We start from the raw sequence: 26619 nt of genomic DNA, 5'->3' as shown, positions 1-26619 counted from the left end.
TTCGTTTTAAAATGCATATAGCTCAGACAGTATCATAATTTCTATAAATTTTCCACAGATTTACAGATGAGCCTGTATTTTGTCTTCAACAATTGCAGTTCTGACTTGGAGGAATTAATATTTTTTTAGCAACATTACATGACCAAAACACACATTAGATGGCAATCGGAAACTATTGCAAACACTCGATGGTGGTTTGAAGTGAGCTTTCAGTAAATGCAGAATATAAATCAGAATATAAATCCAAACAACCAAATGCAGGACAAAACGGCACGTTTTTAGCGTTTGAGTAGCGTTGTCAAACTCTTTAATACCGTGCTGTTTCGTCTTGCATTTGGGTTGTTTGGCTTCCCATAGTCTGTGTTTGACTTAAGTAGCATTGCCGCGAGAGCTACAGAGAGCAGACTGCTCCGTACATGTTCAATCTGTTCCGCGCCATTTCTAGTCAAACACACCGGCTAGTGCTGCAGGCTTATTGGCTCACTGGTGTTGATGAGATTAACCCCTTAGGTATCGAAATTTGGTACCGAAAGAAAAGACGTTTTTTGATACTCTGTGGCAACGAGGCAATTCGGTTGGTACCTAAAAAGAACTCGATACCCACCGCTAATTAAGGATGCAATAAATTTATTGAAAAAGTTGAAGAAGCGTATAACGTATAGTTTGGTGATCAAACCATAAGTTGTATGTTTTGAAAGCCATATGTACAGTTTTTGTTTTGTTTTTTTTTTTGCTTAATGAGCGTTTGTTGAAAATCAGTCTCCAATATTAGGGCATGCAATAATTTTGTTCATCAACACATCTTTCATTGATCACAGTGTTGGGATGGGTCCAATACAATAGCCAACATCTACATCAGCACTGCTGCAAAAGCCCCAGAATGCTTCATCTCCCAGGCAACATGCAAGCACAGCGTCCCCATTAGAATATGAAAAGCTTTCTCCATCGTCCTTGCTCAAGGGTATGTGTGTGTGAGCACGTGTGCATTTGTTTGTGTTTGTTTGTTTGTGTATTGAGGACACACAAACCATTAGTGGCATTTTATGAATACACTCCCATTAGTGCCAGAGTATCCACACAAGCAGCCGGTAATACATGAATCCATGATTAAAACTAACTCAATCATGATGGATACCCCACATACTGGCATCTTCATGTTTATGCAAGGTTTCCAGAATTGGCAGGCATGCATTACTCCCAAATGCATCTTTCTTTTACTGCAGATTGCTTGCAGTCTCTCTTATTGTCTAGAAATATGGTTTTAGTAGATGTTTGGCAAGACAGATGTGATTGTTCTTCCAGATCCTCACGTTCCCTTTGCCAGTATCATTGGTGAAATGCTTCGACAGTCCCCACAAGAGGTGGACTACATTACAGTATGTACTAGGCGAAAAGCACATAATCTCGAGATAATAAATAATGAGTGGCTGGTTTTTGTACCTACAGGCTCTGATCAATGTGTTTACGAGTCTACCGCTACCGCAATGTTCACCCAATCCATATAGTGTGATTGTGGCTGATTGCTGGCTGAAAGAATAGACCAGCATATGAATCAAGTCAGCTGTCTTAATTATAAATAAGAAACTGGCTGATCAGAACATCAAGGACTACATTTCACTGTTTGTATAGCAAACACTGGGCGACTGCATGGAGAGCTGAATGCGTGGCAGGTTTTAATATTTATAACTGGAGCTTTGAAGAGCTTACCTTAGTGCAACAGGATTTTATGTGATGTCGAGGTTTTTGTCCAGTTTGCATTCCCTGGGAGTCTTTGTCATCATTTTGCTCCATGTAAAATTTAACCAACCCTCAATATAATTCATGTCTCAACACAACAAACTTAAAACCATTCTTTGCCTTTATATTGCCTGTCTTTTTGAAATGTGCGGTTATGTTTGGGTGAAATATTCTTTTAATATAAAAAGTCACTGCATTTCCTCAAAGGTTTATATTTTGAAAGATTAAAAAAAAACCTTTGCTCACCAAAGCATTAAATTTTTTTTATTAAAAATACAGTAAAACAGCAATACTGTGAAAGCCCTATGGAACAACCCTTGTGGTCCTAAAAACACACGCCTGGACACATGTCCTGCCCTTATATTCACCCTTTGAGGCCCGCATTGGCCTCATGCTTTATAGGAGCAGTTTCAGAATGTAGACCACCAAACTAGCTTATTCCTCAGATCCTCCCACTGTAGCATCAGCTAAAATGGTCCATGAAAATTCAAAAGAGCTCATTCTAAATGCCATCTCATGCCTTCATAATACCTATTTTATTAGCTTCTCATTCTCATGCTGTAGCCGTGGACCATAATTGGGTGGGTGTTGTAGAAAATCTTATCATGTAAGCCATACCTCTACTGCTCGACTTCCTTTGTTACAAAGCAGAGACTATTCATTTTATTCCTTTTAATGAGTGTTGCTGTGGCGATGCAGTATCACTTTATTATTTAATGTGCTCGCACATTAACCTGATTAAGCAGTATTTCAGTGTTTATGCTCTGTTCCAAGTTCGACAGTTAATAACATCCGTTATGGATCATCTGATGCCGAGCGTTCGGAGTAGTTGACACGCATCTAAAATGTGATTGCTTGTGATAGGGTTTCAAAGGGAGGGGCCATATGTTATCATGTCTGAATGGTTTTCCAAATGGTTTTGTAAGTTGTGTCATTTGAGATGCATTTCTGGATGTGCATGGATGTGTGGTTTTAGTTACTGGATCCATTTGAACATGTTACGTTACATCTGTAATGCTGTCCACTTCCATGCATACCAGGTTTATCTGACTGCATCAGACCATTTACCCAATAGCTTGTGTTTAGTTTGAGTCACTAGGGAAAGGGTGTGAAGACCCGGTTATGGGTGGTGGCAGATTGATTTTAGTGTAAATACAGTAATTAGGCAGTCACTATATTCTGTGTGTGTGCAAGTGCAATTTATTTCCTTTTGAGTGCACATGGCATAGCTGCCAAATGTTGTTCTAAACACACCCTGATAACCGTTATATTATCCAAATAGTTTCCTATGCTGTACGACCAATGAAAGCTTTGATCACACTGAAGTCAATGCAACTGCAGATTCAGTTCAAAGAGAGAAAATATCCTTTGTTTTTCTTCTTTTAATTGTTTTTATTTTTTTTTTTGCTGAAATGGCAACTTGTGTGTTTTTAGTTTGATGTTGCTACACAAACAATTTCTGGTGCTTTCCACGTGTTAATTAGTACAGTTTAAAAGCTTGGGGTCAGGGAGTTATTTATTTACCATGGAAGCCCATTTCTGCCAGTGAATGAATAAGTAAAAAAAAAAAAAAAAAAAAGAGAGAGAGAGAATTGTGATTATATTTTTTTTTTTTTTTTTTTTTTTTTCTTCACAATACTGACTGTTTTTCTTTATAGGTGCTACTAATAATATGAAATGCAAAATATAGGGCCTAAAGTTAGTTTTTTTTTTTCCTCAGAATTATGAGGTTATATAGATCACAATTCTGAATCAATAACTCTCAATTGCAAGTGTTATAAAGGCAGAATTGCAAGATACAAGCTTGTAATTCTGAAAAAAATAGTCAGAATTGTGTTGTGTAAACTCGTGATTATGAGTTATACTGTAAGCATTGCCAGTTTATATCTCAATTCTGAAAAAATTTAGTTCTTAGATGAGCTCACAATACTGACTTTAGAATTGTGTTATAATTCTCAGATAAAAAGAAAATTGGCTTTTATTTTTTTGGTTTTGTTTTGTTGATAAGTGGCGGAAACAGGCTTCAATAATATAATATACTTTTAAGTACTTTATAAAATACTTTAAGAAATTTAAGTTCCTCTATTATAGGTTATAGAAGGTTTGTATTTTTAGTTTTAGGTGTCCCCAACGACAGGTTGACATACATGCAAGGTCAAAAAACACTTTAATTTTCTTATGCATTTATTTTTGCCATATTTGTTCAACAACTTTAATAATTAATTTTTCCAATCCACTTCAGTGATTAGTCTATTTCAAAAGCAGTGTTTAGGAGCTTTTAACTCTCCAAAAGCAGCACCTAGTGGCAAATAATGAGTTTGCATTTTAATGCAAAAATCAAGATCTGCACGTGCAACAAGTGGGCGGGCATTATGATATGGTTTCACTTTGATGTCAACATGAAATGGCTTGGGACTGGAGTATGTTTTAATTGACTTAGAGCTGTTACACACTGCATGAAAGGTCATTTTTAAAATCCACAATAGGGGCACAAAATTTCTTTTTTTTTTATTGTATGGAGCACATGGTTCCAAGTCTGAAACCTGAGTGGATGAACCATGTCTAAAGTTGTATTCACCTTTTTCCTGTGCGCGGAAATAAGCCTATGGGTGGGGCTTCCAATTTGTTAGACGCTATAGGGAAATAACAAGGAAGATTACAATGTGCAAAAACATTAAAACTGTTTGTACTAGTCCCCAGTGTGTTCATAATTAAAATAATGCATTAAAATAACATGATAGGACACACCAATTTTCAATATCAAGCAGCAAAACCAAACTGTTTTGTACAGCTAAAAATAGCTGGAAGCTATACCCATACGATTTACAAATAGCAGTGCCCATTTTTGCATCAGGAAAAAGGTGGATACACATTAAATTGAATTCTGTAGTAAGGTGCCAAGTTGCTATATTGCTTGGCAACTATACACAGTTTAGCTAATGAACTGAATTACTTGGCAGTACAATTGTTTATTTTGATACATACTTTATTTTAATCTACTTTCACTGAACATTGTTTCATTGTATGAACTATAAGGCAGCCAAGGCAGTGCGTTACAGTGCTTCTTCCATGTTGTGCAACCTTAACCACTGTAAAATGTACTGCACAGGCTCATGTGGGTTACTGGGGTTTTTAAGTTTGTTGATGGACAGCTCTGTCTAGACTGACATCCAGTTCCCTGTTTTGGTAGTAAGATGTACAGATGTGAACGTGTACTCACAGTAAGTGTACACATTTACAGAGAACAAAGTGTCTGCATCCTGGCAGGAACAGTGGGAAGCTTGTGTTTGAATTCTTTACAGCGACGCATAACCCAGCATGAGCTGTTGAAGAGCCAGCAATGTAGGATTTCCCCAAAGCTTTCTTTTTATTTAGTTCACTTTCCCCAGATTTTTTTTTCTGTTATCCCGCTACCCTTTATCAGTTAAGTGTGCAGGAAAGATTGTAAGCCCTTCTGGGAAATCTTTTCCATACCGACACAAGGGTCTAGTTGTCTGTGTCTTATTAAAGTTCTGACTTGTTTCCATCTAGAAGTTGATCATTTAATCATTTCCTTCAGTGATTCCTGCCTTTTCTCAAACTTTCCCTAACTAGAGGTGTAGACATCATCCCCCAAGTAACTTTCCGTAGCTAGGTCTTCCTTATACTTTTAATTATTATTTCATATGTAGGAATGAATATTTGATTGCTGCAATGATGCGCATTCAGGTTTATCAAAGCTTTCATTGGATTGCAGTTTAAGAAGTTCCATAAAATACATGAATCTCTGATGAGTTCAGTTAGTTTGTGGGTGTTTTCACAAAGTCTAAGACCACATTGCAAAGCTTTGTTTGTCTGCAAATTTATTTAAATAATTTATAATCAAGTAAAAGTTGAAGCAGAAGCAAATATTTAAAATTCATTTTAAACTAAAAAACCAACAACAGATCTGTGATAAAAGAAAACGAATGGATAGATTAGAAAAAGAATATGGAATGGTAGCGTTAGAGGGTCATTATTTATAGTAAATAAAAAAAGAAAGTAAAAAGTATTGGAGAATTCTACTGTCACAATAACTAAGTCAAATCAAAGTCTCTATAATTTTTGTGTTTAATAGGGGAAAACATTGTCCAAAAATAAAAAGAAATGGTATTGTTTTTTGTTGTTTTGTTAATCTGCACAGTTAATTTTGCATGTTTTCTCTGAAAAACATAGAGAATGGCTGTAATTTAAAGTTACAGTAGATCTGAATTGCAGATGTCTCTTGTGGAATGACCTTGGTGCTCTTCAGAACTCTGAACTTTATTCAGCAGACATTTTCATCAGCAGAGTAGATGAGTGAAGGCCAGCAGGAAAACTGCTGACACAGTGGCTGATTGGAATTGATACTCTTTCTTATACCACTGACGCAAGTAATATGGCTTTAAGAATGCAACATACAGAGGACTTTTATTGTTAATAAAACAATCAGGTGTACTTAAAATCAGACTATTCCACTATTTCCATAATGCTTTATTTTTTGAATAATTATTTTGCTTTAATTATTTTGCTTTTTGGAAATTGCGTGTGAGAGTAGGCCTGAACGATTGTTGTTATTTTATGTGTTCCTTGAAGAAAGTCAGAGATGAATGTTATCAATTTATGTGCCAGACGGATACGTAATTTCCTTAGCCATGCACACGAACTTTCATTTGCGTAAAGCTCATCGTGTAGCACATTTAGCTTGTAGCACTGCATCCGATATTCCATGAATACATAAAAGGTCCAACGCATTGGTCTTCTAAATGAGCCTCCGGAGGCCATGCAGGGTGTGAGGTGTGTGGCTAATGAAATGCGCCGAGCACGTCCTCTGTTTGTGTGTGATTACTGTCAGAATGCTCTGAATGGCTGTTGATAAAGCAGAGGCAGAGGCAGATTTGCTCTCGGCAAGGCTTACTGCATAGACAGAGGCTTGTCTATTTCCCTGTTTAGTGTTAAACTCAATTGCAAGAGGCTTGGAAAGTCATAAGCTATAACTTTAGCAGAGATCGTCCATGAGAACCCATCACACACCTCCAGAACACTGGTATTTGAGACTTTGTGGGTTTAGACCTGGAGGGATGCACATAAAAGTTCTAAATATCCCACACTGTTTGATCCTTAGCCAGCCTTGAAGAGGTTTAACTAAGCAGTTGTACAGTACATGGGGTTGACTGCATCATCTTCACTTCGGTGAATTCGGTAATGTGAGCGTTGAAGTTTAGAAAGGCACCTTAAGCACAATGTAGCTGTAGTTGTAGGATTGAGGCTCTCTTTTTAGTTGCATATATTTTTATTTATTTATTTTTTCTTTTCTGAAGTGTATTTTGATGGACTGTAAAGTCTCCTCTAGGGTTCTTTAGTTACACAAATATTTTTAATAAAGTGAAACTTTAAGTTAGATTTTATTTTATTTTTATTTTTTTAAATCAAAGGCAAACTTTTAAAAACTTAATGTTTTTTTTTTTTTTTTTTTTTAAGGCATGGATAAAGTTGTATTATAAACAATTAATAATTTAGTAGATGTGAGTTAGGTATGAACTTCATATAAGCTACAGCAGTGCCAAATTTATTTATTTTGTGTTTTTACCATAAATTTTCTGAGACCACTTAATGTTTTTTTTTTTTTTTTTTTTTTTTTTTCTTCATTAATTCTTTATTTTTATTTATTTATACACATTTTTTAAAAAAAATGTTCATCAGGTTTTACACATCCCCCTGCCCCCAATTCTCCTGAATTGTTCTGGTGATGATTTTATTTCTTTCCTTTTATTAGAATTGGAAGTGTTCTTAGATTCTTAAACTCATTCATTTGATCCAAACTTCAGATTGGCCCATCTGTTGGAGCGTTTTTATTGTGTTTTATGCATTTCTTTGTTTTCTTTGGTTTTACTGTGAGATGTTTGAACTGGGTGACACCATTTGTCTTTGGAAGGAGACAGCTGTGTGTGTGCTTGCAGATTTCCAAGAGCAGAGAGAGGTCTCATTAGATGTGTCAGTGGGAGCTCAGAGGAATGGACGGATGGCTCTTAATTATTGACCCGCTTGGCAGCTTACGACACTGAGATTGAGATTCCTCTCGCCTTCCTCTCTCTTTACTGCCCTGTCACTGCGAACCAGACACATCCATTCATAGTCCGTCAAAGCTGCTGAAGGAAATACAAAAGTGATTACTGTACAAACTCATCTATTCCTCTTGAAGAATGGACATTCAAAGTTGATATGTTTTTCCCTTTACACTGAACAGATCTCCTGAAAAAATCGGTTCCGTTTTTAGAGAGAGGAGAGAGAGAGAGAGAGAGAGAGAGAGAGAGAGAGAGAGAGAGAGAGAGATTCTGTTGCTTCCTGCTGATTTTTTTTAATGCTTGTCAAAATAAATGATCTAATAGGTTATTCATTAAATACAAACACGTTTGGAAGAGTTCATTCAGCTTTAAGAACATTTAAATCAACAATTCAGTATTTCTCTGGTGCAGCTGAAGTGAATGTCAAACTCATGCATTTCACGTTTCTGACCTGTCCTGATGTTATATCGTTGCCATCTGCTTATCCTATTCTCTCCCGGTTTCGTGTGTGTGTGTGTGTGTGTACACCAATGGCAGTGCAGTTTTGTTGCATGCAGAAGGGCTATAAGTGAATGTTAGTCAACAGTCTTCTTATCTTTTATTGTAGCTGCATTAATACAATAGTTTGAGTATGGAAATCATCAAATAAAAGGCATTTTCTTTTTATGTTATGCTGATAGCAGAGAGAGAGAGAGCAGGAAATGTTAACAAGAATTGAAGGAAAAAAGATCAGGAAATGACGCAAGCCAAACCTAAACTCCCACTGGAACTTGTGCTAACTGCTAAGACCCCTTGAAATTGAACAAAGACATTTCAGCATTTCAGAGTTTAAAGTCCTAGAAAGGCTTGTGCTGCTGTTATGCTTTTCCTAATGAAAAGTTTAAATGGCTGTGTCAGCGCTAGACCTCTTTTCCTCCTTCACTGTCAGGAACGTCTCTCCCCCTTTCATTGTTTTACTTTCTCCCATGTTTTTGTACAACAGCCAAGTCAGGAAAGTCGGTCTAGGCTTAAATTCTCTCATCTGTTTGATAGCACTTGTGAAAAGCACAGTAAAAAAAATAAAGCAATGCGTGATGCTTTTTGCCAGTAATTAAGTGGCAAGCTATTTTTTTGTTTTAATGAACAATTGTGCATTTAAATATTTTGTTAATTAGTTATTCAGTTAATTGAAATTCAGGAGAGAAACTGTCATCCTCAGCTTTTTTTTTTTTTAAATGTAACATGTCAGCGGTATGCTGCTGTTCAGCATAAGCCCTCAATTTGCTTTTAGCCTCTTCCGTTTCTACATTTCTTGCCATTTTTCCCTGTCACTGCCATTTTATCTTCTCGTTCATCTTTTTCATCTACAAATGTATAGCAGAGGTCTGCTATGTGATCCAAGCCTGAAGGGACCCAACCGTTCAGGATTTAGTTTAAATTTGTTTTGAGTTTGAGTGCTGTTGGGTTTTTAATGCAATTCTCTTATGCTTCACTGAGGCTGCATTTATTTGATCAAAAATACAGTAAAAACCGAATGGTGAAATATTACAATTTAAAATATCCATTCCTCATCGTTTTTAGTTTTTTTTTTTTTTTGTTTGTTTGTTTTTTTTTACTTTTAATGTCTGTGTAGACCATTGTCTCTGAACAGTTCTGTGGTAAGCTTTTGTGGTGTAGATTGGATTTTTAAACAGTGCTTTTAAAAGCGCTCGAATGTCTCAAGTAGACATAAAATACAGTTAGACTAATTTATTTCAGAAGTATTTATGACCAGTAATCATATATTCCTACCACACAGTAGAGAAATGAATCATTCAAGATGCTGCTTGTTGAACCATAACTGTTCTAATCTACTACAATCATGCCAAAGCGAGCAATTTTATATTCATGAGCTCATTTTGTGCAATCATAGGAATTAGGCAGTAGACCCAACATGCACTTTGTGTTTGCAAGAACATGGTGACATTTCACGTAGAGGTACTGTAATGGCAGTTGTGTACCTGTACATATTAACTAGAGAAAACCCTCAGAAAATTAATCAATTTGCATGCCATGTAATTTAGGCTTTTTAAAGTCACAGCAAAAAGTGAGTTCAGTCACCGTGTGACCAAAAGACACCCTGCTTGTTTTTGTGAAAATGAAAAGAATCACCTAACATGTTCTTCTGTGCTTTTCATTTCTGTAGCTCTGCAGAAAATGCAAATATTGTATGGTAATCAGAGTGGCAGCAAATAAGCTAGAGGAGAAAGTGCTTAGAAGTGTTTGTTCTTTGCAAAGCCTTTTAGCAACGCAGTTGTTCCTTATGTAACCGCTGCTGATGGTAACAGTATAAATGTGCAGTTTAAAATCCTGTTTGGCTGTGTGTCCGCAGCAAATGCAGAATCGCATGAAAGCCTAATCAAAACACATTAATCATCTTCGCCAAAATTTGCTGCTTGAACTTGACAACATGCCCATGCAATCCCCTGACTCACTGGATGAGGCAGCTGACATGTCAGGACAATATTTATTTTTATCTGGCAGACCTGAACCCAGTTAAACGATTGGGGTCTGTTGGCCCTCTTGAATGGAGGCATTTCGTTTTAAAATATTTAGAGTTGGTTAGGCACAATGAATGAATACACAGTCACATCCAAAATCATTTCCATGAAGATAACACTTGAGTTTGACAGTAATTTGTGCCTAGTTAAGTGATTACAATGAATATTGCGATCCAACAGCCTGCTAAACCAGGAGCAGCAACCCCGGGAGGCTTTTGACAGCTTTTGCAGAGTGTGTTTGATTGCAAGCTGAAGAGACTGAATCATGTCTGTATGGGGACTCTTTTAGGATGATGGGATTGGGACCGTGTCAGCTCTGAAGGTGTGAGGATGTCTGCTGTTGCCCCCCTTCTGAAGAGCAATGGTGACATTTGTGCGTCTTTATTGTCACCCAGAGCATAAACTTGGCACCAGGAGCAGGGAGAACTGGCCTGCTGGTATTAAGAGATAATAAGAGGCATCTATAATTCAGATCTCCTATTTGTAGTAAAGTGCAAATCATGGCTCCATCTACAGTCCTCATGACTGCACTTGCCTGTGTAGAAACATATTGGAAAAATTCGCAAAAGAGGGACAGTTTGAAAGTGATGTAGGTATAGGGCAGATTTGTTACTTGAATTGGTCCAGTTTTGTTTTATGACCTTGTTTTACATTTATTGTAATAACTCTGTTTTGTTAGTTTTGTAGGTGGTTGTTAGGGTATTAAGGTATTATTGGAGGTTGACACGAGGTGGCTGTTAATTGTCTAATTCTGCATTTTTAAACTCAAACGAACTGAAAATGAACAATTACTAGCAGTTTGTGTCTGTAAATGTCTTTTACGTCATTGACTCATTCATTCATTCATTCGATTCCTTTTTAAGCTCCTGGTTCATTCAAGAGTGAAGTAAATGTTTATGAACCGGCCATCGAATCATTGGTCCACCGATTCAGTAACAAATTTGAGATAGTTCTGCTGTGTTTGTATAAGTAATATTTTCATTGTCAAAACTTAGCAAAAACAGGCAATGTTGTAGCCCACCTAAAATATAACAACTTCTTATGTACTGAACTGTTGTTTAAAATCACATTTGCACTGATGCTTTTCGGGACAAAACAACACTCATTTGATATTGCTTGTCATATGATGTAAATACGAGACAAAAACTCATTCAGGGGAATTTTTTTGCCCCATTATGGTAAAATTTATGGCAATATTTATAAGTTTATTTTATAGGCTACTTTGCTGTTGCCCTCCATCGTACAGCCGACTGTATGAAATGTAGCATACAGGTCTGGGGCAGGGAGAGCGTGTTAATTCTAAAATATATTAAAAATATTTGTGTTTTTTTTTTTTTCCATGGCTAACTAATTGAGTTAAATATGCTAAAATGACAGCCATTATATTTAATAATTCAACAATTTAGGTATAATTTATGGCATAATTGTATGCAATGTCTGTAGCATAAACAGTACAGAACTTGTTGCATGCCAGTTTAATAGAAAGTTTAATAGACTGTAATATACTTCACTGTAAGTATGAATAATAATACCTGGGTAAAAAATAAAATTGTGCAATGTCCTGCATATGACATTTTTAGCTAAGGCAGGCATCTCTAAAAGTCATCACTATTGATTTTCCTTTTTTTCATTAAATCCGGATGAATGCTTTGAGATTAATGCTAACTTATCATCGCTTTAGCCTTTTCTTTCCGTGTTAAATGGGAACTCTTAGAATATAGAAATAGCACAACTTAGTCAATTGTATCTTATACATCTCAGAAATGGGCAAAGCATCACTTTGCCTTCTAGTAGATACTTTCATTATATTCTTAATCAGACATTTTTCGAGCAGAGCAACCCGTTAAATAAAGCTACGTAATGGTTGTGGAGTAAAGTCACTCTCTTTCTATGATAATGGGCGGAGTGGTGTGCATTACATATACTCAGCAGATACTTCAGCTCCTCATTTTACTTTCAGACTTGATGAATTAAAATGACAGGGAAAAAAGCTCTTAAACAGCATGTGTCATCTGTGCAAATCGCTGATGCGGCATGTCTGCCTGAAGTGTCAACAGCAACGAAGGAAAATTCAATTAAAGAGTGGGGTGTCTCTGCACCCATCTGTCCAGCCCTGTGTATCAGAATGTATCCCTGAGCGGACTGCTGTTTAAGTACATCTTCTTTTTACAGGGTGTATTCGATCACTTTAGTATCACTGCAATCTTGTATCTGCGAGCTCTGACATGTAATATGCTGACATTCTCAGTAGTGTGAGCGTCGGATACATATCAAGTCTGCACTGGTCCAAATCAAGACTGTAGTGATCGTAAAATAAATATTTAATACACTAGCTCAGGATGTTTGTGAGCTTTAGAAACAGATTTCCTCACTATCAAGCCTTTATCACGAAAAGTCAACCTACACTTGTTCTTGGTGAGATCAATATAGTATTTGATTAAATTACAACCAATAAGTTTAATTACCATTTTTCTGTTTGACCCTGCAATATAGTGCTTATAGTGTTATTTTACCCTAATTATTACATTTCTGTAGCTGAATACTACTGTTATCCATAATTTTATTTGTAATGGTTACATTTTATTTATGTTTATTTGCGTATTGGTTCTTATTTACTGGCTGTTTACTTGCCTTTAATCATGTCAACTTTCTTAGGCTACTATTATTTGCTGTGGTTTTAAAAAAAGTTCTTGAAGTGTAATACAAAAACAATGTTACATTTAATATAAAAAAGTGTGTGTGTGTGGGGGGGGTTACGTGTTTTTAGACATTTTCACACAACTGTAATTTTTATCTCTGTGAGAATTGTTCTCAAGATGCAACGTCAAGTTTTAGAAACTCATCTGTTCAGTTGAGCTGTTGGATATATGATGGCCTTTTTTCACCCTGATGAGCAGTTTTTTTTATTTTGTTTTGTTAAAGGTATTGTGTGAATTAAAGTAAAGTTCAGTGTTTCTAATCCATATCAGAAGTTTCCAATTACCACACGTCCGTTTAAGTGTTTTGTATATACAGAAAGATGCACACACAGATTGCTTGCATATGCAATATCTGCCTAGCTGCCTTACAGATATTGTATGATACACGCCACATGACCTTCCAATCTGTGTAATGACTTTGCAGCTTCATATGAGTCACATTCTCCGCTCTAATTGTTTGGTAGTTATGGCTGCACAAGTGATTCTTTGTAATTAGAGAGAATGAAGAGTCTCTGGGTACCAATACGTTTCTTTCATATCCGTAGTATCGTGATTTGAATGCCGTTTTAGGCATTTCTGCTCCGTGCTGCCAGTTATTCAGTCTCTGACAAACCCACTGAAACAATCTAAAATTTTTCTTTTTGTCTGTCAAGGTTTAGTGATAGCAAAATACAAAGTATCCCCGCCAAACTGGCAGGCACTAAACCAGCTTGCTTTTTCTTGGTGAATGTGTCATGTTGTCTAGCAAACTAGCTATTTGTCTATCATTTCTTTGGCACTTTAAGGTTCTCTCTGAGATTCTCTGAGGATGTGCATGAAAGTAGTTGCAATTGACAACATAGATGTGTTTTATTCGTGTTTTTCAACAAGATATCTGCTCAGGAATTTCCTCAGTGCTTTGTGACAGCTGCGTTGTCTCCACTCTGTTGTGGAGGAAAATTGATCTGGATTTGCATGGTGTCAGTTATTTATCTTTTGGTTTATGTAGTGTTTTACACTCTGATCTGCTTTGCTACTCGTTTCTTGCTTGTTTGTTTCGGGCTAAACGCACTCACACAGTGTCACACTAAAACTGAATGTGATTCTTTGACTCATGTTGCTTTATTTGGTGCACTTCAAGCACCATTTTTGTCTGGATGCCCAACAAAAATACACAGCCAAAGGTCATTTCTAATCACAATATTAGTGGATTCCTTCTAAAAGGGTGCACTGTGGTCTTTTGGACCAAAATATAGCAAGACAAATGCAGGAATAAAGGGTACAAGCTTTTAAGGGTACAAGAAGTTTTCTAGTAAATACTTTTCTCGTTTTTACTCCAACTTAACCTACTGTCCATGACGGTACTGAACATTGTTGTTTTTTTTTTTTTTTTAACAGGATATTCTACGTATCGCACGACTCTCAAGATCTGAAGATCTTCAGTTACATAGCAAGAGATGGACAGAGCAACGTGTTTCGATGTAACGTCTTCAAATCAAAGAAAAAGGTAGGAATCTCTTGAGCGTGTCTTCTAGTCAGGACATTGAGTGCTGATGGTTTTCCTTGGACAATAGAATCCTGTCATTGAAGCTCCAAGCGAATGAAGGCTACTGACAGTTCTTTCCCTCTTCAGCACACTTGTTTCATTTTACTTCAAGGCATATAGTTGAAAAACCCATCAGAAAAAAGGGAACAGCAGCCCTTGGCCATGAAACTGAAGTGCACTTTTCAGAATGGCTATATTTTTCTTCTCAGTCGGTCTAGCATGCAGAGCACTACAATGATCCAGCAGCAGCTCATGTAGATGATATACTGACAGCGCATGCTTTTAGTTCTTAAAGCTGTCGAATTCTGATCCCTTTCATGCTTCTGTACTGGATTTGAATCAGGCAAATATGAAAGCTAAATAACTGTTTAAAGACGCCCACCACCTCTGAGAAGGATTTGACATCTGAATCTGTTTTTCTCTGCTTGACTGCTTTAAATATTTATTTTTAATATTGGCAATTAATCTACAATGTCATGAGAATCAAAATAAGATTTTTGAAAAAGAGAAAATAATTATTTTAATAATTTTTTCCTCTCCAGAACTGGTGCCTACACAGTCTATAAATATATAGAGGAATTCATGTTCGGCAGTAGTTGTCACCATGACACATCACATCACATTATGACAGAAGTTTGTATACACAAGGATCTCTGAGCGCTAAGGGCTTGAGAACAGACTGTACAAGAAGTGTATGTGAAAATACAAGACGTCAAATAAGCATGGGGGTATGGGTACTGTACTGGACAAATACAGTATGACTGCATTAAGTCACCACGTCATCTGCTGTAGTCGTTTCTTTCTCTCTCAATCACTGTAAAAAAATCTTTTTTATAGGCAGTTCCTCCAGAAATTCACCATAAAAATAGTGTCAATCTTTACAAATAAAAATACAATTGTTAATTGTTAGTCCATGTTTGCTCAGATCCTATGAATAACGATATTAGATACATACATACACAAAAATAAATAAATAAATAAAATAACAAACGGAACCTTCTGAATGTTTCTTTGCTTTTGTCATTTGTCACCATAAATGATATGGTAGTTTTTTATTAAAAAAAAAACTTTTTTAAAATGACCCATGAATTATTATATTTATTTTAATTATTATAGGTTTTTTTTATGTTGAATTAACCAATATTTAAAAAATGTGTTAAGACCTAAATGCAAATCACCATCATATTTTTCCACTGAAACTAGTCTGTGTTTTGTTTGTTTTCTAAGTCTGAGCAGACCTTTCACATGAAAGACTCTAAGAGACACAACAGACACTAATCTGAATACAGCTTTCCAGTCATCTATAATCTGACTTTGTTTGTTTCATGCCTCGTTCTTCTTTAGATGTGAAATTGCAAATAGCATACAAAATGAGCATACTGTGATGAGCTTGCCACAATATTAAAAACTATGTAGCATAGAAAACGGTTATTATGAAAGCCTGACACATGGACTAAATTTTACCCATGTTTCTTTCATCATTAAAAAAAAATGTGGCTCATCAATAGCCATAGAGTTATACAGCAGAAGTTTGGCCATGGGGAAAGGCAATCAATAAAACAGTATTCTTTGTTTAACAAAGATTCCTTAGAAAGAAGTCGCTCATTTGAGTTGAAAGCTTTGTCTGGCCCATTTCACCCCAGCATCACGGAGCGATTCAGAGCTGCTCTGGGTAATTGTACATCAACTGCTCGTGTGCTCTCAACAAACTGAATAGATCTGCACTGATTTAAATTTCATCTCTTACGGTCTACAGACATTTTAGCTGAAATAATGTTGTTGAATTTTTTTGCCATCTATCAAAAACTGATGACAGTTCTTCAGCATTTTGTGGAATAGGTCATTTTTTTTGCAATGCTCTTATGGAGTCTGCAGACCAGCGGTTGTATCCGGTGTTTAAATGCAGCTTGACTAATGTTTTAACACTTAATGGATTTTAACAACTAACAATTTACATAAACTGACATTCAGATTAGAGTCTTATTTCAATGAAAACTGAGAGGTTAAATTAATTGAGAAATTTGCATCAGCTTTCAATCAAATATATTTCCATACCTTTTATATATGTTACTGCATTGCTTCTGTGCAAACTATGGTACTTAAAAATATCTTTAACACTTTAAAGCATTCTTAAGTTTTAATATCAGATTTAAAAAATTGCTAAACTTGAAATTTCCTAGTGGCTGCACTTCTGTTTTCCACATTTGCTGGCTTACAACAAACCTCTAAAATTAAGTGTGGAGTGGAAACCAAAAGCTGTCATGATTTTATCAAATGAACAGGTATGAGTCATATGAGAATTTCTCTTTTGTTTGAGTCCTTTTGTTTTTGTTCCCTGACTGAATGGAGTCTTCAGAGGCTTCTTAATATCCTCAGCCAGTGTCAGATTTTGACAACTTTCAGTTGCTAAAGATCATCCAGTGTATATACATATATAATTGTATAAACTTCCTATTATAAACATATATTATATAAACATCCAATTTTGCATATCCCTGTCCAAATGGTAATTAAACATCTTGAAGTTACTTTATTTGTACATTTCGCTGACAGTCATCAGAAGAAAGTGCATATAACATAGCGTTTCTGACAGCGCGTGATCCAGATTAATTCTGCAATTCTGTGTATGTGTGTATTTAAGTATTCACGCAAGCATGTCTGTTCTGTCTTAAGTGAACAATTGGGGAGCTGATGAGGGAAAAATATCTGATGCGTAGCATTTAGATATGTGCAATAGCCTATCTCATATGTTAATCTAAGATAAGAGGAAATCACCCACTGCACTTCACTGAACTTTTGTAATTTTAATAATCAATTTATTTGTAATGAACACACTGCAGTGATTTTTATATTTTGATTCTTTTTTTTTTTTTTTTTTTTTTTTTTTTTTTTCCCATACGAAAATGCTTTTGTTTAGTTGTAAAATGATACAGTCAATGCATTATTGGTGTCATTCTAGGCGATATCAGATAAAGGCAACAAATCATAATTGGGCATCAAGACCTGCAGTGTCAAATTGTCTGTTGGTAGAATATACAGAATGTGTACGTGTGTGTACTATATGTCCGCTTGTGTATATCATACGCAATATGTATCTGTTTATGTATGCTATATTTATCCTGTATATCCTCATTTATTAATTTGATCTTTCATGGGCTTAGTTATTTGCTTATGCATTTGCCTATTTTTTTTTTTTCATTTATCTGCATACATGTTTATGTATTTGTTTATTTTATGAGTCAGTGTTTTTTGGTTCTCTAATAGTTCTGCATATTTTTTTTAAAACCAGCATAAGAAATGCATGTCTAGAATGTATAAAGTAAACAGTCCGTCCATTTTTATTTCTAATAAAGACCCTTGTGTTATTAATTAAATATAATTATATAATTAAATATAATGAATAAATTAATAATAATTAAATTAAAAATGACTTCCAGAATTTTTGTTTCCACCAGGAACTTTGATTTCGTGGAATTTACATTACTAAGCACTTTTTCATTGCTCTGTAGAGCCAAGCCATGCGGATAGTGCGGACAGTGGGTCAGGCTTTTGAGGTCTGTCATAAACTTAGCCTGCAGCACACCCAGCAAAACGCAGATGGCCAGGAAGACGGCGAAGCTGACAAGACGTGCACAGATTCTGGAGTAACAGGTATTTTAATGAGCTGTAGCCTCTTTTCTTTCCACTTCTTTGTCATATCAGTGTAGTCATCCTTCACTACAGGTTTTTATTCTTCAAACTCCCTCTAATTGATTGGCTGTTTGTGCCCCTTGAACTTGGTGTGATGAGATTACAGATGAGCGATCTTCTTGATGATCCCTGACACACTTTGATTTAGCAAAGGGAGGATCCATGCGGTTGTTCAAGGTATTTTGGTGCAATCCAGCGCAGTGCGTTAGAGGAAGCCTTTGTGAGCCGGGAGCTTTGATAGGCAGAATGGAACAGCACCTATGATTGCTTGTGTCTGAGGGGCAGATCTTACGGTGCATGGGCCAGAGGTTCAGGCCGATCATCCTCCCACAGCTCCCTCTGGACAGGTTTTCTTTTTCAAATGCAAATGAGCTCTCATTCACCCACGCGCTGCATCTAATCCGCACAGGATTCCCCAGCGCCAACACTCTGCAGTGTCACATGGAACGGACTCACTACGGTTAACAGCTCCACTGCTGTCCCAGTGATAGGACAGGGAGACCTTAATAACCCCTTTCCATAGGGAAACAGCAAACCGGTCTCAGAGCTGACACTTCAGAACCAAACTGCGTAACTGCTTAAATTACTGCAGAAGCTGCCAACAAATAAGTATAGTGTTTTATAGCCTATATTTAGTGGAACAAATGAAAAAGAAAAAAATAATTGGTGCCACTTTATATTAGGTGGCCTTAACTGTGTGCTTGCATCAGAAAAAATAAGTACAGTGTACTGTTCTTATGAATTACCAAACACTTTTCTTGTTGTTGAGGTGGGATACAGGTAAGGTTAGGGACAGGTTTGGTGGTATGGGTAGGTTTATGGCTGGGTTTAGTAAAGATGGGTCAGCAGTGTAATTACAAATGTAGGTATAGAAACTAATTACAAGTGTAGTTACATGCAATATTTTGTTATATAAATACATGTAAATGCAATGTAAAAACATGTACAGTATTTACATGTTAATTTTTTATTTAATTTTGAATGTAAGTACATAGTAGTCTACTTAATATAAAGGTTGCATATATGCCAGCAAGAGATGTTCTTAACGCAGAAATAAAATCTGTGTTTTGTAAATGTGCAAGAGAAATATAAAGTAGCTGGAGATTTAAATATATTTTTGCATCTTTTTGCGATGTCAATTAACCTAATTTCCAAGTATATAATTGAATTGATATAAATTAGCTTAAATATTCGCATGCTATGAGTTCAGATTTGATATTGGACAAATGTGGGAATGTCTGTACATAGGAGTATTATTTTATTTATCTTTTTGCATCTTCCTGAATGCAGACTTTTTTTTTTCTGCTTCAGATTTGCCTTTTAGACAGTGGAAATACTGGAGAAAATCTGTGAGGGACTGTGTGTCCCATTACTGTACGTGTGTTTAAGTGTACAGTAAATGCCTCTGACCCCAGTCCATTTCCTTTTTTAACTCTCATGCTATGTTCGGTAACACAATACAGAGTTTATGATCTGGGTTAAACTGTCACCCTAAAATAATTCCTCCAAATTGTATTATAATTTGATGCCAGTTAAGTTATTGATTGATTTTTATTTATCTAATTTATAAATGTGTGTGTGTGTATGTATTTATTTCTTGATTGTAATTTACTTCAGTGTGACAAGTTTTTCTAAATATAAATATTCCATTTAGTCCTTCAGTTAACGTAATAAATCCAATGCATGATATACAATTCCAGTAAAAGAATGTTGTTCAGAATAGTTTTACATGTAGTATAGCATGTCGCACCACAGGATACGGCTGTCACTGCTTGCCATGTCATGTCAACTATCCATTTCCAGAAATACTGTACAGACCGACTGAAGGTGTGGTCAAAACATACATGGGGCCCCATATCAGTAACACCACCGTCCTACATGGGATCCACAGTTAACACACTCAACATCAGTGTTTGGTCAAAATGAATCTGTGTATATACCTGCTTGTGAATAAAAGCATCCAAAAAAAAATCAGTCCCTTTGAAAATTCCCATGTTCCAACAAGACAATGCGTATATAGGTAGACAAACTACTAGGCTTATGCTTAATTTAAGTTTTTTTTAGTGAATTTTTCCCTTAACCCCTATATCATGCTTTCCGTCTCGGTAATAAATATTTATCAAGATGAATTTTTTCTCTTCAAAGGGCGGGAGCTCACAGGGGCCGAAAAGCCGGCTGCGGATGAGACAGACATTGATGCAGAGGAGCTTCCCCTCCCCGACAGCACAATGGACGAGTTCAGTCGTGGAGTCACTGACCTGGATGCGGCCAAGAAAGAGGAAGATGTCACCAAGGACAAAAAGGTATCCAGCTGCGGCTCGCTTGCCCACTTAATTATTCAATCCATATCAATAATTAACCACAATTTCCATAATGTCGAGCTCTCGAAGTGGTTTGCTAAAATGCTTTAGATCAGCTTTTACGCACACATCCTTTGCGTTGTATCTTCCAATTAACTTGAGTAATTGAGGGAAGGTTATTCAGCACGTATTTATTGTTTTGCAGATTAGGTTTGTTTTATGCTCGCGGCTGTGTTCAGCCTGGGGTCCAGATGTAGCTATAAATCCATTAGCATAATCTTGTACTGTGAAAGCCGCTGTGCTGCGAAGGATTATGTAATGATAGTGTGACCCTGACTAGCTCAGACATTCTTCAAGAGAATCATTATCGTAATGACAGTTTAGTGCAGAGGAGAGGAAAGTAAGAAACAAGGTACTGGAGTATCGGTTGCATAGAATCGGATTCGTCTCTATGAATAAGTTTCACCATCTGGACGTATCCAAATGACAAGCATTCTAATAGAGTTGGACTGAGGATTCGAGTCAGCCTATAAATAGCATTATGAGTATTCATTCCATTGAATGCAGGCTTTCTGTTGTCCATATAGCTTATTTGTTCTACCTCGCTGATGCCTGTTTATCTTTCCGCTCAGGCATAATTTTGCGGGTTTGTTGCATCAGTGTCTGAGGCGATGAGGCTGGAATCATGTCTGAGGCTGATAAGACACTCCTCTGCTCAGGAAATTACAATGTCAGAAATGTTTGGGTTGTCTCAGATGATTGTTCCATGATTTATAAGCCAGTCAGAAACTTTTACTCTGTGCCAGAGAAAGCTTCCATGCCAGCCTCGGAGGTACCGTGTCCTTATTTCATTTGGTTTCAAAGGGTTTTTTTTGACCCAAATGGAAATTTTGCTATCCAGTATAACTCAAATGAGGTTTGGTCTCATGGATAAAGGGGGCAGTGTGATTAACAAAAATGTGGCTCCTAGATAAAACCCATGCCTTGTTGTTTCCTTGAGCATCAGCTGCTACCTGAATTTTAAATAAGTATCATATTTTTTGTTATGTCTTCCTTTGGTTTGGGCTTTATATTTGAGAAATTCATACCAGTCTTAATTCCAAATAAAGAGGCTATGGCTAAAGTGCAGTCTACAGAATGTGCTTTTATTGTTTGTTTAATAGATTTGTTGTTGGGATGAACAATATGTATGTTTTATTAAATTAATTTATTGATTGATTGAAGCAATTGCATGCAAATAATTTATTGTATTTTTCAATATTTTATTTAAAGTTTTGGCATAATGTAGTTATAATGTAGAATTTTTGCATTTAAATACAGAGTACTGCTTGTACTTACAGTACTTTATAGTTAGGTATTAATTGCCATTTAGTAATTATTGAAATACTAATTACACATAATGTATAACAAAGACACCTTAAAGTGTTACCTAATATACATTTAAAATATTGGCTGTTTATCATTCTCTGGCCATTATATGTATGAACTTATTTGTCAGATTTTTACAACTATTTGCGACAAGCTCACTGTCACAGACAAACTTTATCACAAGTTTAGGTGTGTGATATGACACCCACTGACATTTTCTATTGACATCTGTTACTACTACCATGGTAACAGATATTATTCAAATTACTGACTTCGGTTGCTTGATCATACAGGCAGTATTTTATCCTTTTCTGCCTGCTGTTGTGTGAATGGGACAGTATAAGATTACCAGTAAAATACCAGTTCCAAACGCCAAGAGTGTGAATGTAATCGAAAAGGTTGTTTGATCTTAAATATATAATTCCCGTTTTTGGTTTTCAAAGAAATGTCACTTTTATAACTGAATCATACATGTGTACATTTGGCACTTTTGGCAGGAGGTTAAATTTAGCATTTCAGCAAATGTCTTTATGAATAAAGCCTCTGAGAGCATGCTGTCATACTCCTACATAAGCAGATCATTTTAGATTGTTGTACACTGCAGAACAGGGATACTCATGCTATCCTCAAGGACTTGTGGAGGGGAAACGGACTGATTGTGTAGGAGTTCATGCTGTTTTTTAGGGTTGGTACAAGTGTCAGAGCTGTTCGTAAGCCTGCAGTCAGTTGTGCTCTGTGTGCGTGTTGAGTACCTTTACCAGTTCAACAGTACCTTTTCGGTGTGTGATAACAAAAAATTTGTCCATAACTCTCAATTTCAACATTTTGAAGATTAAGACCCTAGAATTTTTTAATTATTATTCTTTATTTATTTATGTATTAAAGACATGAAACATTTTTTTGGAAAATTGAGTGGTTAGTGAGGATAAATGTGACAGTGAATGGAATTTGTGAAAACATATATTATATTCTGCAAAAGCAATAAAAGTCAAATATATTTCTGTTTGCTGTGAAGTTTCTGTGTGTATAAAGTATATGATATAATGCTAGTTTTCTCAAATGAAACAGTAAAATTCTTATGACACAGCATTTCTGGAGATTTAAATTCTTGTTCATGCCGTCACGTAGTGAGCTGCAGAGGCCGAAAATGACCACGAGTTCACGTGTGCTTCAGTATTTGTGTAGTAAACAAAACCGCGTCTCCGCCATTCATACATATTGAGGTAAATGAAACATGCAGGATTCATATTTAAACCGTCTTTTGCATTTTAATATTCACATACACTAGTTCATGTAACAATTAGAATGAAGTGACCGACCTTCTTTTATTCATCCAAAAAGTGATGATGAATTCTGTGGCATTCTGTGGTATAGAGTAAATTATGTTTCTATGAATGGACTCCGCCAACGAGTTTTTGCAGAAACCGTATGACCATAGAAATGTAAGCACACTTCAGAACATTTTGGTTCTGCCCTGTGTGTCGTGTTTTAAAGAGTTGCAGGGGTGACATGTCACAGGGTCTCTCTCGCGCTCTCTCTCAAATTCAAATTTTATTTGTCACATACACATACATACATGGTACGACATGCAGTGAAATGTTCTTTACAACCGTCCAGCATCAAAATAGAAAAACAAAATTTAAATGTATATATAAATATAAAATATACATTTAAATTTTGTTTTTCTATTTTGATGCTCTCTGTTTCTGTGTAACATGCGCAATAAGATGTGATCTCAGGTACCAAAATTTGGTATCGATTGATTTAATGTGAATCAGTAAATTTTTTTATTTATTTTTTTTAAACCTTGCTAATTCTCAGATAATTAATTTCTTCATCAGTAACTGAGAGGTTTTAAAATCCCAGTGCATGCTTTAAAGAGAAACTTTACCCAATTCATTCTTGGAGATCTATTTGTAGAATTGATTAGTAAGTCAAATATGTGTGAATGGTTATAATGAATGGATATAGTTAGTGAGCAGAATGCAGATTTTTTTTGGCCCTTTCTGAAATGGAATTTATATATAAACAGATTTTATTTTGACTGGTATTTCACTTAGGAATGTGACCTTTTCTATTTTAAGTGCATTTTTAATCCACATTTTGAACATGACCTTGTCACTTTATTGTAATCGCTAATCAAAATTGTCAGGCAAAAGAATAAATGAAACTCAAATGGTCTAGTGTGCTACTTCAATTTAATTTAATTTTAAAGAGAGGTTTTTATTTATTTAATTTGTTATTTTTTAATATTGTATAAATATTTCAAAATTGATTCATTTTAGAACCAGAGCCTGAATCTTTATGTATTTTACCCACATTAAATGTGGGATGGTTGGCTTTACATCAGTTTACAGTGACATTTACAAATATGATTTGTGTGTGTGTGTGTGTGTGTGTGCTTGTTTAATATGCAAAGTAGAACAAATTACCATGTTTATTGTGTTTCCTATCCTGCAGGCAGTTAATTAGAGCAGCAAATCTGTGGTTCACCCCACCATATTGTTTTTGGAAATTGGCAGATGCTTTCTAATAAAAAGAGAAGTTTGGAGATTCTGTGACTGTTTGAATGGCGTTCCTCTCTGAGCTTTGATTATGAATGGGCTAGAGACTCTTGGTGTGCACAAGTGGTTGCATCCAATTTTATAAGAGACCGCAGTGTGCTTTGGAGGATTTCTGCACAAAACGACCACTGAATAACTAATGAAAGCAATTAGTCCTCAACAGTTCTGAACTTTACCCAATGTCAGGCCTCCGTACCACAGTCTGGAAACTCTGTGGCAGCCTGCTGCTGTGGGAATTTCATAGCTGAGGCTGAAATATAGAGAAATGAGGCTACCTCAAAACTCTGATCATATCAGACAATCTCTGCCAGGCAAACAGCCAGGTTTCTACCACAAAATAGTTCCCTTTAGTTACAGGGCCCATATATCTCCTGGATTCAGGTAGAATAACTCTCTAAAACCAGCCAGACCCCTGAGGAGCTGGACATCACAGGCTGAAAGTGAGAAGACTGTGTGTAAATATATCCCTGTTTCTTTATTTTGAAGAAGCAGTGTCTATCCAGATCAGACTGTCGATGTGAAAAGTGTTTGGAGATGGGATTTTGGGGAATGGGGGAATGGTGGTATGGAGGCTCGTTCTCAAGAGCCCTCAGGCCTGAAATGCTAGATGGTACCCGTAAGCCAAAATGTGCTTCAAAGCAATGTCAGTTTCTCTGGATAATTCATGAAGAACTGGGTTCAGCCCATGTAACCGTGCAAGAGGCAGCTTTACTTTTGCCCTAGTGCTCAATTTTAGAAAATCCTCCCCAATGCATTGCTGTTTGTAGCAGATTGGAGGTTAGACACTTTAGAGAAGCCAGAGGGTTAGGGTGTGCTGCTTCACGTCTGTGTTAGATGGGACTAGAAATTTGAGGCTTTCCTCCCCCCTCATCACTCCAGTTTTTGTTTTTTATGATGTTTGGTTTTTGTTTAGTTTTTTTTTTTTTTTATCTGCAGTAGATGGGATTATAAAGATTTGTGGTTCTTATTTAAGCCCCCCTTTACAATTCCACTTAGTTAAGGATAAGTTCACTCCAGAATTAAAATATCCCAGTAATTTATTCACCCCTATATCATCCAAGATGTTCATGTCTTTCTTTCAGTCGAAAAGAAAAGGTTTTTGAGGAAAAACATTCCAAGATTTTTCTCCGTATAGTGGATTTCAGTGAGCATCAAAGGGTTAAAAGTCCAAATTGCAGTTTCAGTGCAGCTTCAGAGGGCTTTACACTCGGTCCCACCCGAGAAATAAGAGCTTTATCTTTAAACGCTCTGTAATTTAAGAATAAAAAAATACTACTCTTGTGTGTATTCATCTGTGTTTTGTTTTGTTTTAATAACTTTTGTTTAGTAACTTTTATTTAGTTTCCTAAATTTCCTAACTTTCTTGCTTGGCTGGTCAACACAAACCCACTGTCCTTGTTGCACACAATAAGAGAACATGATGCCAGCAATGTTCAGGTCATGGGTTCCATCTGACAGATGTGTCGCTCAGAGTTGCTTTAGATAATGCTGTCTTGTAAACAAGTTTATATATAGATTGTATATATTTATTTCTAGTGTTTGTTTTATTTCGCAGCTTCCAGTCTTCCTGTTCCATAATATTCAATTCAGACAGCAAGCTCACAGCGCTTAGACACAATTTCTTTTGCCGTGTTGCTATAGATTTGCCTTACTTTGCCTTAATTAGCATCCTTTTCCTTTGTTTTCCCTCTAAATGCATTCACTTGATTGCAGCTGAGAGGCGACATTAAAGAACCGACTCGGCGAAGGAAAAGCTTTCTGCGTTGAGAGCCTTTGCGGCCAGTTTTGTTATATCACTTTGAAGTTTGCCATTCGTGAGCTCTTGAGAAATGAACTCATATATACCTAGAAAAGTTAGTTACACATTTTACTGTTTACTTCGCAATTGCAAACATAAATCTTTTAAAATAATGCATGTTAGTTCGTAAATGTATAAAAGCTTTGTATTTTGGTACTCCAATGCATTAGAGTGTCACGAATGAAACAGAAAAAACTTAAGGTGCTTTTTCTTCTGCAATCTTTAACAAAGGAGGAAATGCAAAATAAGAGATGGACAATAAAATAAACACTTTTGATTTAGTATTCATGCAGAAAACTGTAACCGTAGGAAACCAAACAGATGTTGAATCGTTTCTGCTAGGTAACAATGGATCTC

The 26619-nt window shown here is 36.1% G+C and overlaps 1 protein-coding gene across 1 annotated transcript in view; it reads left to right on the top strand.

Annotated features, from left to right (window-relative positions):
• The window catches only part of nos1apa (nitric oxide synthase 1 (neuronal) adaptor protein a), a 76897-nt gene that overhangs the window by 31534 nt on the left and 18744 nt on the right, over positions 1 to 26619 (top strand). The window contains exons 5-7 of the mRNA XM_043241906.1: positions 14395 to 14503; positions 18052 to 18193; positions 20378 to 20535. Of these exons, the coding sequence (XP_043097841.1) occupies positions 14395 to 14503; positions 18052 to 18193; positions 20378 to 20535 (409 nt within the window). The remainder of the gene's footprint in view (positions 1 to 14394; positions 14504 to 18051; positions 18194 to 20377; positions 20536 to 26619) is intronic.

Source organism: Puntigrus tetrazona, chromosome 6 (genome assembly GCF_018831695.1).
Source record: "Puntigrus tetrazona isolate hp1 chromosome 6, ASM1883169v1, whole genome shotgun sequence".
Classification (NCBI taxonomy): Eukaryota; Metazoa; Chordata; class Actinopteri; order Cypriniformes; family Cyprinidae; genus Puntigrus; species Puntigrus tetrazona.
Note: the sequence above shows the minus strand (reverse complement) of the source record. Positions and strands in the feature narration are given on the sequence as shown.